This window comes from Gossypium raimondii, chromosome 9, assembly GCF_025698545.1.
Source record: "Gossypium raimondii isolate GPD5lz chromosome 9, ASM2569854v1, whole genome shotgun sequence".
Lineage (NCBI taxonomy): Eukaryota > Viridiplantae > Streptophyta > Magnoliopsida > Malvales > Malvaceae > Gossypium > Gossypium raimondii.
Genome location: NC_068573.1, coordinates 830,091 through 849,182, shown reverse-complemented (window position 1 = coordinate 849,182; position 19,092 = coordinate 830,091). Strand labels below are relative to the sequence as shown.

General features: G+C 30.6%; 1 protein-coding gene across 1 annotated transcript; it reads left to right on the top strand.

The window, feature by feature from the left end:
- Window positions 1-4,504: 4,504 nt before the first annotated feature.
- LOC105798039 (UPF0481 protein At3g47200) lies at window positions 4,505-6,717 on the top strand. The gene is made up of 2 exons (XM_012627920.2): window positions 4,505-5,103; window positions 5,897-6,717. The coding sequence occupies exons 1-2, from the start codon at window positions 4,534-4,536 to the stop codon at window positions 6,623-6,625; spliced, it is 1,299 nt and encodes a 432-aa protein (XP_012483374.2). The 5' UTR covers window positions 4,505-4,533; the 3' UTR covers window positions 6,626-6,717.
- The last annotated feature ends 12,375 nt before the right edge of the window (window positions 6,718-19,092 follow it).

Here is a 19,092-nt window from a genome sequence, read left to right as displayed (position 1 = left end):
TTTGAAGACCCATTTACATCCAATGGCTTTTACAACTTCAAGCAATGACACAAGATCCAAAATATCATTACTTTTCATGGAATCCATCTCTTCTTTCATAACATTATACCACAATTCTGACTCTTTGTAACTCATGGCTTGTGAAAATGACTTAGGATCATTTTCAACTCCAATATTATAATCAAACTCTTGTAGATACACAATATAGTCACTAGAAATTGATGATTTCCTTTCTCTAGTAGATATCCTCAATGTTGAACCAACATTTTCTTATGGATCATGTTGTTCAACTGATTGTTCAATAATTTTTAGATTTTCTTGAACAACTTGGTCTACTAAAGTGTTTTCAGTAGCTTGAGGATTTCCATTAATTTGTTGTTCAACACCCAGTTCAGCTTGAAGGGTGTTTTGTATGATAACCAATCTCTCACATGAGGTAGAAAGTTAACCTACGAAAAACCCTAAACCCGAGACAGATCGCTCCCACTAATTGAGTCATCCTCAAGAAACTTTGCATTTCTCGATTCCACAATTCTAGTGCTATAAGATGGGCTATAAAATTTGTATCCTTTGGACCTTTTGGCATATCCAACGAAATACTCACTAATTGTCCTTAGGTCTAGTTTCTTTTCTTGTGGGTTATAAACTCTTACTTCAAAAGGGCATCCCTATACGCATATATGTCGCAAAATCGATTTACTTTAATATGTGTTTCAATTGTACTAAATTATAACAAATTGATAATTTTATTATCATTCTTTTTAATTTGTATCCACATATAAGTATTATTGTGACATTTACTACGGGAAATGTCTAAATCAATGTGAAGTCTATAATGCCACTAAGCAAATAAATATAATTTCCAAATAATTATATGTACTATTTGCTTCAGGGAATATGCCAAAATCTTCAAATGTCCAAAAATCTATTAAAAGCAAACTTTGAGAGTGCATCTTATTTTCCAGGTGTACAACAGGTACATAACCAATGACTTTTCATACATAAGTTTTCTCTCTTGCAAGTTCTAATCAGTAATATTTTACCATGTAATTTTAATTGAGAACTTATTCTGAATATTGTAGACTTATACTCACAGTTTTTAAAAAACTTGCAACTTTAGGTGCATCCAACCATAATAAGCTTTAGATAGAATTATCATATTCTATTGCTCATAAGTAGATCTTTCATAGTCAAATATTTTGCTTTCAACCCTTTAATGGGGATGATGACAAAAGAATATCACAAAGATTATAAAATAAATATAAATTAATAACCCAATCCTTTTTTTATTCATATGAAATATAATATTTTCCTCATTCACAATCTCAATATGAGATCCATTACAAATATCTTTTAAAAGTAATGTATTAACCATTACAAATTTTGTGTTTTTAGATATTGATATATCGCTCTTCCGGAGCTTTCAACTAATTTTATACTATCTAATATTGGAATAATATTTATTTGTTTCAATACCAAATAAGATAAATATTTTCTATCTGTAATGATAGAATTCATTACTACATTTTCATATCCTTCCTCAAAATATTTGGGCATACACCACATAATTGGCCAATAATATTTCATATCACATTGATAGCATAAGTTATCTTATAAGTTATTTTATAAGTTATTTTAAATCAAAATATATCCATTCATGTTTTCATGATTATTCTCCAATTATAATAAACATGATATAATAAATAAAACATAGTAAAATATACCAAGTTCTTTAACATCATCATCACCACCTTGACCATTATCACGAGCACGATTACAAGTAGTAAAACAATTTTGTTTTCATAATAACATTTATAATCTAGTTGTAAAAATCATTTAATAAACAATCAAAATTTTTGTGTACGATGCTTGAAAATTATCCGATACACATTGTACCAAATTTCAATACCACATATATATTATAAAATCTTATGTTGCTCTAATAAAATATTTATAAATTCAATTTAAAAGATATAATACAATCATTCAATATTAGCAAGTTAATAAGACTAAATAGACATAAATTTTTCTTTAATCAACAATGATAGGTTAATAACATTTTCTACCATAATTTCAATCAAATTCAAGAACAAACAACAAGAAAAACAAAATTTAACATAAAAATATTATGCATAATATAACTTAATTAAAAAACTTCAAAAAATAGAAAAAAATATATATATATCATATTAATAACAAACATATCTAATAAACAATTATGTCTTTTATATAAAAAAATTTAACCTAAGAAAGACAAAAATCAAATACCATCAAAATGTGAAATTTATGTTAAATAAAAATTAGTGGTAATCATACCTCAATTGAAAAAGAAAATGTAGTTGAAATATAAAAGTTTCTTACCAAATCTATTATTTACCCATGCTTGTACAATTATAAATCAAAGATTGGGAATAAGAACCATAATCCATTCTGAGATTGAATCTTTCAACATCCTGAAGATGAAGTTGTAAGGGTGAAAGTTTAAGGTGAAAAGGAATTTGATTTGTGGGATGACTTCAAAAAATTTTGAAAAATAGAGAATCGTTGTGTTGATAACGTGTTATAAAATAAAGAGAGATGGAGAGAATAAAGAATAAAGAAAATATGAAAACAATAGAGAATGTACTTCATTAATAAAAGGGATGATTACAATGCTGCATTAGAGTCTTTATTTATAGGCATAAGAAGTATAAAAGAAGTAGAGATCTAATTCTAATAACTATTAGAATTTAAAGTACATAAAATTTTATCTTGATCATGATGGACATTCACTTAATAAGATATTGATAACAACTTGAAAATAAATTCTCAATTATATATATCTTTTTTAAATTCAATGTGAATGCCTTTTGTTTTTTTTTAATAGTATTCTATATTATTTATTTATTTGAATTTTGAATGTTATCTCTCAATATTTTTTTAAGTTTGAATTCATATTGGATACAAGTATTTACTCATACAAGTAAGATTTTTATAATCATTTGTTCTTTTAATTTTTTATAATTTTTATTATATTTTAAAAATTTATAACATTTTAATAATTATTTAAAAAATTATGTTAACTTATATAAATTAATGTCTAGATGCAAATAAACTTAAAAGTACATTTGTTCAAGTTTACTCTAGCTTACATTTTTACTATTTTTTAATATTTTTAAAAATTTTATTAATTTTCTGGAATTTTTTTGTTGACCAGACAAAATGTCATCTCTGCATCAGCTATACGTGGTAAGCTATGTGCCATCATCTTGTGTAATGGTTAACCCGATCAACTTTAACTAAGAAGTTTAATTGACTTTTTCTTTTTTCTGTCAATAAAGACATACTCAAGGGCAGCAGCAAGGGCAAGACTTGATGTTCCTAAAATTGATAATACCCTTTTAGATCTCTTGAAAATTTATAAAATGATAAAAACTTAACTCTATCTTAAAAATTATAAAGATGTACGTTAACATATTAATAAAATTGCATTTTAATTTTATAAAATATATAATTTAGTGAATTTTCTTTTTTATTCAAAATTTCCTAGAACATACCAAAATAATTGTAGTCCAAAACGATTGCACCCTAAAAATGATTTTAAAGATTTGTTTAACCTCCAAAATTATTTGCAATACTAGGATTTCTTGATTCAATTTTTGGGTCTTGCACACATTATGTTTATCTCCATTAAATTATAAATTCCATATTCTTTCATAAGAATAAAAACAATATTATTTGCTTTTGGGTTTTGAATATTTAATAGAGTGATATCAATTTAATTTAGTCAAGTTTCATCACAATAAAATTCGATTCCATTCTATTTCAGATAATCGAGACTTTTAAAATTGTGTTTCATAAACCGTTTAAATACCTCGATTTAAATTTTCCGTTCTCTTCACTAATATTTGGACTCCATCTTTTATACAAGTGATATTAGCGAAAACTCTGTTACATGACATTATATGTTTTTCTTTTTCTTTTTTAGAAATATGTTTGAAGGTGTTTTAAAATAATACAAAAATATAGCAATGTTGAGATATACTTTTCTTGCAGCGGCTGTTTTGGGCTTCTTTTACAGTAATTTGTTTCACATATCTTACATGCCTTGATAACGGAGATAAGAATTATATATACAAGCAATCAATAAAACTATTATGGAGATCTTTATTAGGAATTAACTTGTATTTTATTTTTTTATTAAGAGTAAACTGATATTCTTAAAAATTGGTCTTTATATATAAGCATGAAATATACGTGGCACGCTACATGTCAGTGTTTGATTATTTTGTAAGCCACATCAGTTTTTAATAATACATACGAATGAAAGTTTTAAGACAAAAAATAAAATTAACATAAAAAGATTGGTTTATTTATTTCTAGTTAAAAAGAACAAAATACAATCTGACACCTAAGATAAGAAACTTGTATTTCACCCATTTAAGAAAAAACAGAATGACTTCAACCCGGATCTTATACACATTGAAGAAAGGGATTTTTCACCCTTTTTCTTTTCACATTTTGTTTGTTCCCCTTATCTCTTTTGAAGCAAAAATGGGGAGAGCGGAGTGGGTTATTGAAGTTGATGAAGATCTTAAAACCATGGTGGCCTCAGAGACGGAGATGAAACATTGGATGAAACGATCAATCTATAAAGTACCTCCCTACATCACTGATCTAAACAACAAAGCTTACATCCCTCAAGTCGTCTCTTTCGGCCCTTACCATCATGGCCAACCTCATCTTAACGCCATGGAAGATCACAAACAACGAGCCCTCCTTCATTTTCTCAAGAGATCAGGCAAACCACTAGAATTGTTTGTTGAATCTTTAGATAAAGATTTACAGCAACTTAGAGATTGTTATGAGTTGCTTGATCCAATGTGGCAAGATGATGATCACAAGTTTATGCAGTTGATGATTCTTGATGGTTGTTTCATGTTGGAAATCTTGTGTTTTGATACTCATACAATGGAAGATTATGCTGAAACCGACCCAATCTTTAGCAATCATGGGAAGATACATATTATACCATTTATTAAACGAGATATGCTAATGCTCGAGAATCAATTGCCAATGCAACTTCTTCATAGCTTAGTTGCTGTTGATAGCAATGGAACCAAGGTAATCCCTAGTCTTTGGACCCATTATTGAATCACTACTAGTTGGTTAAATTATGCTATTAGTCTTTGTTCTTTGATTTTATCATTTTTTAGTTTCTCTACGTTCCGAATTTTGAAATTCCAGTCTTTGCCAAATGATAATTGTTAAATTCATTCGGTTAAGTTTTGATATTTCCAAAATCTGATGTGGTAAAAATAGTAATGACATGTCAGTTTGTTATTTCCACATATTACTCACTAAAAATCCAATTCATAGATTAACGGGGGCTAAAGCCAAAAGTTTATCTTTGGGGAACTAAATTATAAAATTTGAAAGGGGTCAAAGTACAGTTTTATCTTTATATATGCTTATTGTTTTAGGATTTTAAAAGGATTAAATTGAAATTTTTTCACCTTTAGGGTGAGGGGAGCAAAGTGTATTTTTACCATTAAATTAACTTATAATTTTAAATACTTCAAGAGACTAAAATAATAATTCGCCATTGTTTAGGGGGGGAGGTAGGCAGCGACATCCTTGCGGTTTAACGACGATCTTTGGAGCATGATTGGAATTTCAAAATTAGAAGAAAAGTATAGGGCCTTAGAATAATGTATCTAAAGAATATGAACTAAATCTACAAATGTACACATAATACAAGATTAATAATTGAATTTAACCAAACGGATTTAACTGCTATTGTTTGGGTAGTGACCAAAATTTCAAATTTAAAAAAGTATAGAGATTAAATTCACAACTTTTATAATAAATGGGATTAATAGCATAATTTAATCATTTAAGTTTTACACTCATGCAGGATGAAGAATTTATGAACAAACTTATACTCAAGTTCTACTCCTCCAATACGGCTGTCTCATGTGTGGGAAGTTGCTTACACGTATTGGAAGTGTATCGAAAGAGTCTCCTTCCGGACATACCAAGTTGTCGACAACAAAGAAAACGTCATTGGCATCGCAGACCACACTACGAAGATGGGGATGACATCATTAGATCTGCAATGGAGCTCAACGAAGCCGGAATCAGATTCAAGAAAAGTAAAACTATTAGCCTCAAGGATATAACATTCCGTGGAGGGATCCTTAAGCTACCAGTTATCATCATAGATGATGCCACGGAATCCATGTTTCTAAACCTAGTAGCATTCGAGCGTTTGCATGTTGGGCTAGGTAATGAGATTTCATCCTACATACTTTTCATGGACAACATAATAGACAATGAGAAAGATGTGGCCCTTTTACACTCAAAAGGGATCATTCAAAATGCTCTTGAGAGTGACAAAGCAGTGGCTAACATGTTCAACTCATTGTCAAAAGACATCACATTGGACCCAAATAATAACCTATATGAAGTAAGGAAGATGGTGAATGGGTATTGTAAGAAACCATGGAATGAATGGCGTGCTAATCTCATTCACACTTACTTCACAAATCCATGGGCTATTCTTTCTTTGATTGGGGTTATCTTTCTCTTTGCACTCACAATAGCACAAACTGTTTATTCTATATTGTCTGTCTACAACAACTAGTTTAACAACCCCACCTCCATATGTTATAAGTCTGTATGTTCTTTCGACAATATTGTATAAAGCGGTTGTGGATTTTGTTCTTTTCATTCGAAGTTAATGGTATTGTTTCCAATTTGCTCTTTTTACCAGATTTGTCATAAATAAGTATATTATATACGGCCAAAAAATGTTTTAGGTCTACCTGGCTGTTTTTTCACAATCGGAGGATTGGGTTGTAAGTAGATGTTGGCCATGAGATTTGACCTTTAATTGGATTAACGACTTCTTTGTAAATTGCCTTTTGTGTCTCAATAGTGTAACATACATCCACATAAGCTTCTGGATCCTCTTTGTTGAACCAATGGCCAAAATGCATGACCACAAGAAATACTAGATAACTCCACTTCCTACAGCTACATGACTTCTCATCTAGGTCCACTGTGAACTGGTTCATAGGACATCTGATTTGGAATTTTCTTAAAGTTGGTGGTTGTGGTCAATATTTTCCTGAAATTTCCTTATTCTTATCAAGCTTCTTTTGAATCTTAGGGCAAAGTGGACCAGAACACTTGTCTGCTGCATTCCTTTTCACATAGAACCTATTCATCAACTTGCACTTGATGTTTTCAGCCATAGTTAAGATTGACTTGTCCCTTGCATCCAATCAAACACTCACACAAGTTATTCAACAACAAATCACTCTTTGGTAGGGTGCTGAAATGAGACCTCGACCATGCTTTTGTTGGTTTATTCGAAAGCTACTTATGTGCATTTGGATTCTTTGCTTTTTAAGTTATCCATGCAATTGTTAAAGTTTTCCATGTTCGTGCAACAGCTTATAGTGTTACGAAATTAGAAATTTAGTCTCACAATTCGTGCAACACCTCAAATCTACCTAAATCAGTCTAACTCTCACAAAGTGAGAATTCTCAATAGAAATTCTCCAAGGTATCGAAAATAAAGGAAAGCAACTAAAAGCAAAAGAGAACCATAAGAACATGCCACAAAAAAGCAACGCACGGAAGACCTCTATTTATAGTTTATCTCTATTTATAGTTGAGTTACATCAACCTGTGGCAATAATGCATCCTTCATTGCCTCAAAACCCATCATTTTTTAAGTTGATATGCAAATGTTTGACACATCTATGCTCAGCTTCTGAAAACAACGTACCTAATGCAAATATTAATCCCTACAATTAATCATTAAATGTTAGATAACTAAATTGAATTGAAAATTAAACAGTTAAAATACATACCTTTTGTTTCTTAGACATCTATGTCCAAGAATGTTGATTTTCAATGTTATTACTTTCGCTTAAGAGTTTAATGAACCAACCCATGTATTTATATTTTCAACTTCAACCACTGCCTAGGAAATTGGTAATATACAATGGTTCGCATCAATGCCAACAGCACTCAACTGTTCTTCAAACTTGCCTTTAATAAAGGCCTGCAATGAGCCAGTCCTGACACACATGCTTTGAAACAAATGAGCATTCTTTGGAACAAACCACACTGGAACCTGGATTAGTGTTTCTTATCTCTTCGGCATAGCTCTCAACTTTAGAGTATCGCTCACTGTAATTTCCTTGAAAAATTTTCAAGGCTAGTTGTTTTGCACTAAACAACTTGGACCTTGGGACAATCAACACATAATCCTTGTAAACTCTAAAAGGAAGACAGAGAAATCTGGATCAACATGAAAACAATTCATATACTTATTGCACAACCACTTGTAATCCATATTCCTATTTGCATAATCTTTACAACATGTATGCTTCGATTTGTACGTTCGAATCTGAAAGCTTGGGTGATTATGATCTATAGTGAAGGATGGTCACTAAACTAACTATAATTACGACAAAGGCAAGCTCACCTATCGAACAATAGTATAGCTATGGTGAGTAGGGAATATCGTATCCACGAGGACTAAAAGTACGAGTAATTACCGTTTTTCTATTATTTAGCCAACAAATTGAAGTGATTGTTTTTAATCTAAATTAACTATTCTAATTTAACTACGAATGCAGCAGAGAATAAAATAGGAAAATAACCGAAGACGCCAATGAGAGAGACAATACCCAGGAAAGAATCCACCTAGACTTCACTTATTATTATGAATCTGAATTTAAATGATTTATTCACTTGTGCCTTGATCCGTAGAAATCCCTAAATTATGTTAATATCACTTTCGAGACTAACAACAACTGACTCTAGGTTGATTAATTGAAATCTCTTTCTAATTAAAACCCCTATTGTTGCATTAACTCGATCTATGGATTCCCCTATTAGATTTGACTCTAATCTGGTAGATTTATGTCGTCCTATTTCTAGGATTGCATGCAACTCCACTCAATTATGCTAGATCTACTCTTAAAAAAGGACTTTTGCTCCACTGAAATAAGCACATTAAACATGAATTAATATCCTGAAAATATTAAAACATGAAATAAGCACACATAATTGAGAACAAGAATCAAATATTTATCATGTAAAACAGAAATCAAATAATAAGATTTATCATAGGTTTCATCTTCCCTAGGTATCTAAGGAATTTAGTTCATAATCCTAAATAGAAACATCTTAAAGTTAGGATAACAACAAGACATAAAGAAACTCAATAAAACTTCAAAAGAAATTAAATGGAGATCTTCAATCTTGAAGGAGATCCGCTCTGCGTTGATTCCGATGGCATTCTTCGAGTCTTTTCTTCAATCTTCTCTGAATGCTCTCTTAGATCTTCTTCTAATTGATATTTATAGACTTTAGAATGCTCAGAAAGCCTAAAAATTGGGTTTTTCCACGTATTTCGGAAGCAAGGTGCGTTATCGACACTGGCTACCACATGGGCGTGTGGCCAGCCCGTGTGGGAATGTCCAGGCTGTGTGGTTCTTGGAAACAGCTCTATTTATCCGATTTTGGCTCATTTTTCGCTCCTTTCACTCCCAAGTGCTCTCCTAAGTATAGAAACATGAATTTAAAGGATTAAGAGCATCAAAATTCACTAATTTACATAATTAATCATCCAAAAACGCACTAAGAATGGGATTAAAATATGTTACTTTTATAACTTGTTAGTGAACTTCTTACCATATAAGGTCCAACCACACGCATCTTTACAAATAACCCTAACCCTTAGTTTGCCATCTTTCTTGAAAAATACATTCACCCTATATAAGGAGAATCCTTCAAGTTGTTCCATATACACCTCTTCTTCTAGATCACCATTGAAAAAGATAGATTTTACATCCATTTGTTGCAACTCAAGGTCAAAATGAGCTACTAATGCTAACACAACGTGCAAGGAATCTTTCTTAGATACAGGACTGAAAGTCCTAGTATAATTGATTCCTTCTCACTAAATGAATCATTTCGCAACGAGTCTAGCTTTATATCTTTCTATGTTGCCTATTGAGTCTCTTTTTGTTTTGAAGACCCATTTATATCCAATGGTTGTTACGCCTTCAAGAAATGACACAAGATCACAAACATCATTACTTTCCATGGAATTTATCTTTTCTTTCATAGCATTGTACCACAATTCTGACTCTTTGTAACTCATGGCTAGTGAAAATGACTCAGGATCATTTTTAGTTCCAATATTATAATTAGACTCTTGTAAATAGTAAATAGACAATATAGTCACTAAAAATTGTTGATTTCATTTCTCTAGTAGATCACCTCATTGTTGAACCAACATTTTCTAGTGGATCATGTTGTTCAACTGATTGTTCAATAATTTTCAGATTTTCTTGAACAACTTGATCTACTGGAGTGTTTTCAGTTGCTTGTGGATTTTCATTAATTGGTTGTTTAACACTCAGTTGAGCTTGAAGGGTGTTTTGTATGATAATCAATCTCTCACATGAAGTGGAAGGTTGACCTACGAGAATCATGTCCCAAGATAGATCGCTCCCACTAATTGAGTCATCCTCAAGAAACTTTACATTTCTCAATTTCACAATTCTAGTGCTGTGAGATGGGCAATAGAATATGTATCCTTTGGACCTTTTGGCATATCCAACAAAATACCCATTAATGGTCCTTGGGCCCAGTTTCTTTTCTTGTGGGTTATAAACTCTTACTTCAGAAGGGCATCTCCATACACATATATGTCGCAAACTCGGTTTCCAACCCTTAAACAACTCAAAAGGTGTCTTTAGGACAACCTTGGTTGGAACTCGATTTAATATATACACAGTCGTTTTGAGAGCTTCAACCCATAAAGACTTAGGAAGCTTAGAGCTACTAAGCATACTTCGTACCATGTCCATTGAAGTTCGGTTTCTTCATCCTGTAATGCCATTCTGATCAGGTGAGCCTGGCATGGTGTATTGGGAAACTATATCATTATCTTGAAGAAACTTAGCAAATGGACCAAGTGTTTGTGCATCCTCAGTGTATCTACCATAATACTCACCATCTCTATTGATTCTCACAATCACTCTTGTGATGAAGCATGTAGATATATATATATATATATATATATATATATATATATATATCATGAGTAATCGTCTATGAATGTGATGAAGTATCTTTGGCCTTGCACATCCATATTTGGGCAACATATATCAGAATGGATGATTTCTAATATGATCACACTCCTCCTAGCACCTTTCTTTGACTTGTTAGTCTGTTTACCCTTAATGCAATTTATACAACTATTGAAATCACTAAAATCTAAAGTACTAAGTATCCCATCATTTACTTATCTCTTAATCATTTCAATAAAGATGTGTCCTGATATCTAGTGCCATAAAATAGAGGAATCTTTATTTATAATACAACGTTTAGTACCAGTTTGAACATGCATAACATTATGAGAGGCATTATTTTACAAATTAGGAGAATAAAGACCATCAAATAAAACACCATTTCCAACAAGTTTAGATTTATAAAATAAATTGAAACCAATGTTTGAAAAACTAAAACAATACCCAAATGGTGCAAGTCTTGAAATAGTAACTAAATTTCTAGAAAAACTGGAAATATAAAAAGTTTTTTCTAAAATTAAAACACAGTCACTCTTAAGCACTAATTTGCATGTTTTAATTGCTTCCACCTGCGACTCCATCTTATTTCCTGAATAAATGTGTTGCTTAGCTCCCACTAGTTCCCTTAGGTTTCTTAATCACTATAACAAATTTTATATATATATTGTAGAACCAGAATCAATCCACCATGTGTTATAACTAATATCAACCGTATTGGACTCAAAGCAAACAAGTGAGATTGATTTACCTTTTTTTTCAAGTCAACTTTTAAACTTGACATAATCCTTCTTTAAATGTCCCTTCTCTTTACAAAAGAAACACATGGACTCTTTCTTTATGTCAACTTGGGGTTGCATTTTAGCCTTCCCTTTTTGCTTGGCTTGGATCGTCTTCTTTCCTTGAGTAACCGTCAGTGCACTCTCTCCCATCTCCAGTATGAGTCTAGCCTCCTCCTGATCACACATGGTCAAAAGTTCAGCAATAGACCACTTATCCTTATGTGTGTTATAGGAGATCTTAAAAGGCTCATACTGAGGTGGAAGAGTGTTCAATATAAACTGCACCAAGAAAGCTTCAGACATTTCAACCTCAAGTGCTCCTAATCGAGCTGCTAAATCCCTCATCTTATTTATGTGATCACATACACCTTTCACGGTAGTGAGCTTCATTGATGTGAACTTCATGATTAGGGTGTTGGCTAATGACTTTTGAGAAGTTTTTAATTGTTTCTCAATAGTCATTAATCATTCTTGGACATTCTCATAATGCTCAATTAAGCCATAAACATCAGTAGGAACCTTACTCTTTATGAACATGATACTTAAGCGATTAGATCACTCCTATTTTTCATACAGAGCAAGATCAACCTGAGTCCCAGTTTTAGTAATATGTGACTGATTTCCTTATGGCATATCAATATCCAAGCACCCCAATTGGAGAAGAATACTCTCTTTCCAGAACTTAAAGTTCTCACTAGTTAATTTAGGGATATCTACTTTATTATCAGACATAATCACATGTTGTAAAACTGCAAAGTAAATTAACATACATGCTTAACAAAAATTTGAGACAAACATAAATCATAATTTATCAATGCAAATTATGTAAATAATGAATCTAGTGACATAAAATTGCCTGTGGGCTAAACTTTTAATTCAATCAGATCCATTTTATGATAGAATTATTTACTATCCTTTTGATAAAAATATTAAATTCATTTTCATAATTCGTGTGGTAACTATGAAAATCATTTAATAATTTGATATTAATAAATTATGTAATGGGATTTTAATACATATGCTTTCCATATGTGATTTTTAACTTTAATAATTTTATTTAACTAAAGATATTGTGGTTAGTCTTTTAACTAAGTAAAATTATGAAAATCACTTAGCTAGATATTAATCCTTAAACTTTATTTAAGATTGTCGCTAAGCCATTATGCAACATCTAATGTATATAAACCTTATGAAATCCTTACTAAAATAAATAATTTCATTTAATTAAATTTGTTGTGGCTAATTCTCTAGTTAAATAAAATTATTTGTATCCCTAGACATATATTCTATAGTTTTATTGCTAAATACCTTATGCAATAAGTCTAAAAAAGTCTATACACCTAAAATGTTAGTAACTAATAACCGATAATTCACATACAACCATTTACTTGCACATAAAAATATTCAAACAAAAATTTCTAAAATTTTTACTAAATTATTTATAACAAAATTAATTTTAGAAATTTCACTTTAATAAAATCCCACGATTTTGCACAAAAGTTTGCAATAAATTTATCAAAAAAATTTTGAAAATAATTCAAGAAACGTGGAGTTATTATTTTGAGAAATTGACAAGCTTTTAAAAAACCGGACAATTGGAGTTATTATTTTGAGAAATTGGCAAGCTTTTAAAAAACCGGACAAGGCAGAGATTAAACCTGGTTCAATACCAAATGTAAGCAAAATCACAATTTAAATGAAATGTAAGCAACAGAAAGGATCAAACATGAATACCTCGGGCCATTATCTGAACCAAAATGTCAAAATCGAGATGTTGTAGCACCAATCTTCAAGTGCGTCAAACAACTGACGAGGACGTCATATTTAACTATATGAAAACACGAAATCTGGGAAACACAAAAATCGTCAAAGTCTTCTAAGCACTCGAAAGCCTCACTAGATGGAATTGTGTTCAGAAAGCATTTTTTGGTGCTTAAGAACCTTATGCTTAGGGGTATTTATAGGGTTTCTTAAGGACCTTATGCTTGGGGATATTTATAGTGGTGATTCCCTATAAAAAAATCACCCGTCTCATACCCCACTATCACACAAAGTAAAAGTAGTGAGAAAAATATGGGAATGAAAACATTAGGGTTATTCCCACGAACCATACATGTCTAAGCTAGAAGATAAGAGTTGGAAGATCTATAAATATATAGATTGTTGCAATTTATTTAGGCGGATATTATTACTACCCTTTCACATATGATAGTTTAGGTGAATTCAATATCGGTGGTGAAGAATGGACATTGCTTATAAAACGTTGGTTGTCAGACTCACAATCGCACCTTAAAAAATATTTTTATGGGGAATTAGTAATTTCTAGGTTTTCCTGTCTCTACATAAAGAGTTTATAGATTTGGTTTTCCAACATTGGGTTGAATAATTGAATTTCAAAGAGATGGTACATAACATCCTTATCAAGTTCTGAAACATGGGGAGATTTCTCAAGCCACCATTATCATGATCTATATGCTTATATCCATCCAGCTTATATATTTATACAATCATATTGGTTCAACCTCACAAGAGTGTTTGGAGAAAGTAAATATATATTTGTTTAATCTAAGAATTCCTCCATAGCTAAATGCAAATATATATATTGTATTAATGTAAAACTAAAGTTGTTTTAAATCTTTCATATCTTTTGGTATTACACATTTTCTTTTTGTCTAGTTAATATTTTAACGATTCAACCTTTAAATTTAATATTTCATTCATATAGATCATGCATGTCAAATTTGATTTTAATTAAAAATTTCAACTATTTAATTTTAAAAAAATTCAACCGTTGAATATATATTAATATATTGAGTATTATTGTCACATCCCAAGATTAGGGCTAGAAGAAATAGGATAAAACTTAGATTTTTATTTTTTAAAGCATAACAAGAATAGGATAAGTGAAATTAGAATGCCTTAAAATTTATTTTTGATAAGGAATTAACAAGAATAGACCATTAAGCTTAATGGTTAAGTGTTAGGTAAATTTAAGGTTTTAGGTTTGAACTCCCTTAATTGCATCTTTGTTGATTTTTTTTCAATTTTTCTTGATGCTCGGCCAAAACTCTTAAAAACCTTTTCTTAAAAGGCTTATGTCAAGAATGAGGTTGATGGTTCAATAGTTAAGACTTAGCATCCCTTTGGTCTCAAGTTTGAAACCGTTTGTGCACCTTTAGCCAAAATATTTTTACTTTCTTATTTTTATCCCATAAAATATCAAATTTTCAAACCAACTCAGGCCAAAAAAATATTTTTTTATTTATTCCTTAATTTAAATCAACCCTAATTCTAAACTAATTCCTAATCCTATTGCAATTAGAAGAAAAATTTTATAAATAGTCAATCTTTTCAAAACCTAGAATTCAAAAAAAATTATAAATAGTCAATCTTTTCAAAACCTAGAATTCATATTTAGAAGATTTTTCAAGAAAAGCTTTCAAATTCTTTCTTCTTCTTCATTGTTGAAACCCTCATTGCAATTAGAGTTCTTAAAAGATTTCAAGGTTTTCAATTCCATCCCTCTCCTCCCAGTGATTACTGACTTCTTCATCCAAAAATTAAGGTTTTTGTGTCATCAATCAGGTATGGGATCTGTAATACCCCAACCCGTATCTGTCACCAGATTAGGGTTACGAGGCATTACCAAACAAAACATAGTTAAGCACAATCATTTATTACATTTCATGCACAAATTTATATCCACTTCTTTACAAAATTTTCTAAACTCAATTAGCATCAATTCTCCTATTCACATAAACCAAATTCGCATATTAGATTCTCATAGCCAACCAAAAACCAATCATGCCTTACTAATCATTTCACATAATCGAACTTTATTTCAATATTTAACCATATTAATAAAACACATAATTAAAACACATAGCTAATTTAAACAAACATGTTTTACTAATTAAATCACATTTTCAAATCATGCTTCAAAAATCAACCATTTCATTACCATCAAATTCATGTCATTCAAATACTTAAAATATTTTCAAGCATATATCATTACATTTCATATACTGAGCATATGCCAAAACATCCATTTGCATACATTTATTTCATTAACAAGTTACTAATCATTCTATTTTATAAACCTATGCACATTCGCATACCAAGCCATACTAACCCAGCGAGACACATTATAATCAAAAGATAAATGTCGAAATTTCAGCATTCGGACAATCGCTGTTTTTTTTCGAGCAGCACTTAACATTTCGCAGTTAATTCAATAAACAACAGCAACATATAGCATTTAAGTCAATAAGTTTTCCTCCATTTGGATAGCAACTAAATTACACAATATAGCAGCATAACAGCATCACAACTGGTCAGTGAAAATCAACACATTTGAACAACTTAGTTAGTTAAATAAAACCACATAAATGACAACACATTTGGACAATAAGCATGTAAAATAAGACAAAACATAGGTAACCTACCCTGTTTTGGACAGCATTTATACTCCAATTAAACAAGCATTTACACTAGGTAATCATAGTAAACATGTCCTGTTTTGGACAACTTTGATTTGCAATATTCATACATCATTAATTCACAAATATTTGGACTGCAGTAACAACAATCGGACAGCATTAATTTGTACAAAAATGGACAGCATTTAAGCACCAATTTGGACAGAATTAATATACTCAAAAATGGACAACAATTAAGCATAAATTTGGACAGCATTAATATGCTAAAAAAAAATTGGACAGCATTTAAGCACTAATTTGGACAGCATTAATATGCTCAAAAATGGACAGTATTTAAGCACTAATTTGGACAGCATCTTACCATCACACAAACCGAATTGCCCCATCCATCACACAAGATATATCATTTCCAAGCCAACTCACATGGCTAGAATTACAATTCAAAACATACCAAAAGTTCATTAGCCTATACATGCCATATATCATATATACAAAGCTTCAAAAGTACCAACAAGATGATCGATAGTATGATGACGTTTCTCGACGATCCCCGAGTCCGAACTAGCTTCGATAATCTATAAAATAGTAAAAAATAAACACAGTAAGCTTTAAAAGCTTAGTAAGCCATATACAAATAAACTTATAATACATGAAGTAAATATAACCAACTCATCAATGAAAAATCATGGCTAATCACATGTATAAATATCACATTTCTCATCTAACTCACTTGTTAATGATTCATAAGCATCACTTAGCTTAACCTTTCAATTTTCATATAACATCATACATACCTGAATTGATTACACATTCACATATTCAACATGCGAACTCTCATGTGACTTAGTATCCGAACCCTGTATGTGCAAACCCTACATGCAAACTTTGTATGTACGAACCCTATATGAGAACCCTATGTGCGAACGCTTATGTGATTTTGTAAAGGAACCCTACATGCGAACCCTGCATGTGCGAACCTGTTATGTATGTGTTAGTCGAACTAGCATGTTCATAACCTAATGTTAGAATATTGATGCAAGTTTTTAGTTCGCATGAAGAAATTGTATATGTGAAATTGATATGAATGAATGCATGAATACATGCCATTAAATGATAAGTATGAAATAATAAATGTGCTTGACAAGTACAACATTGATTATTGATAAATAGCATGATATGTTGAGTTTATGTGAATGATTACATGAAATTGGGTATGGAGGACGGATGAGTTCAGTAGGAGGGAGTTTATGTGAATGATTACATGAAATTGGGTATAAAAGACGGATGAGTTCCGTAGGAGAAAGTGGAAATTTAAGTCCATACTGAAAGCCAGTACTGCATGAAGTAAGAGACAATGTCATTGAAATCGGGTAAATCGAGATGATAGTTTTAAAATGTCATAAAAACCGGGCAACCCAAGATGGTAAGTTATTGTAGTAAAAGTTATCGTCAAGGATGACAAGTGAACAATTATCATCAGCGGGAAATTCGGGATGGTCAGTTTTTAATAAGGGTTTTGGAATGTCGAACGATGCTCAACGGTGAATAGGATGACTAGGTGGGAATTTAAAATTATTATTGCATTGCATCACGAACATAACTTGTACATGCATTGATTTACTAAATGTTCCTTATCTTACGCTTAATTTGCTCTGATGCTATAAATTGAATTCTTTACCATTCGAACAATTATATATAACGATTTAAAAATTAAACTCACATTGGGTTGTCACAAGCTCACTCCCCCTTTCCTTACCTCTCAAGTAACCCGGAAAATTAGGACTCAGAATGGTATCGGAAGGACCTCGGACTAGCTTCTCTCTTCTTTTTAACTATTTAAAAGTTTCAATTAAAGTTTTCCTTAATCGTTTTATTGGTTTATTTATCGTATTGTAATTTATTGCTTTTATAACTATTGTTTGGGATTATTTAGCTTATTAAATTTTAAGCATGATACTTACTCAACACTCTGACAATTACATGCTAATTGGATTACTATGTATGATTCTTTTTCCTTAACCCTTTTTTTTCTCCAAACTTCACATTAATAACCTTGTAATTGGATTACTAAGTAAAACTAGTTTAATTAATGAATGTTTTTCTTAAAAACAAATGAGTGATTTTCATACAATCCAACCGAAGGAAAAGAATGATTTTACTGGATTACTTTGGTGATCAATGTAACGCCTTAGATTTAGCCGAAACTCCTAGGCAGGGTCGGAGGTGTTACAAAGATATTAAATTAGTTAGAAAATAAATTCAACAGTTGGATCGTTAAAATATTAACCATATAAAAAGATACGAAAGGGCATAAAACAACTTTAATTTTATGCCGTGTAATTAGATCCTCCCATATATATATATATATATATATATATATATATATATATATATATTTGTTTAATCTAATAATTTTAAATCCAATTATAATTTTAGAATTATTGTGTTGGTTATAATTATTTTTTATTGTAATTATAATTTTCTATATGAATTGTTATTAATAAAGAATAATATTTTATACACCATCACAACAAAGGCTCATACACAATCAATGAATTATAACATTAAACATCATCGTTAAATTAAACAAAATATAAAAGACTTGTAAATAAATACTAATAATTTTATTTAAGCATAATTAAATATTAATCATATCTATTATAAATAAATATTGGTAACTCTCAAATTTAGAATATTGAGTTAAGGTTTAAAATTTTATCATTTATTTATGATTATTTATTATTTAATTATATTTAAACAAAGTTATCAACA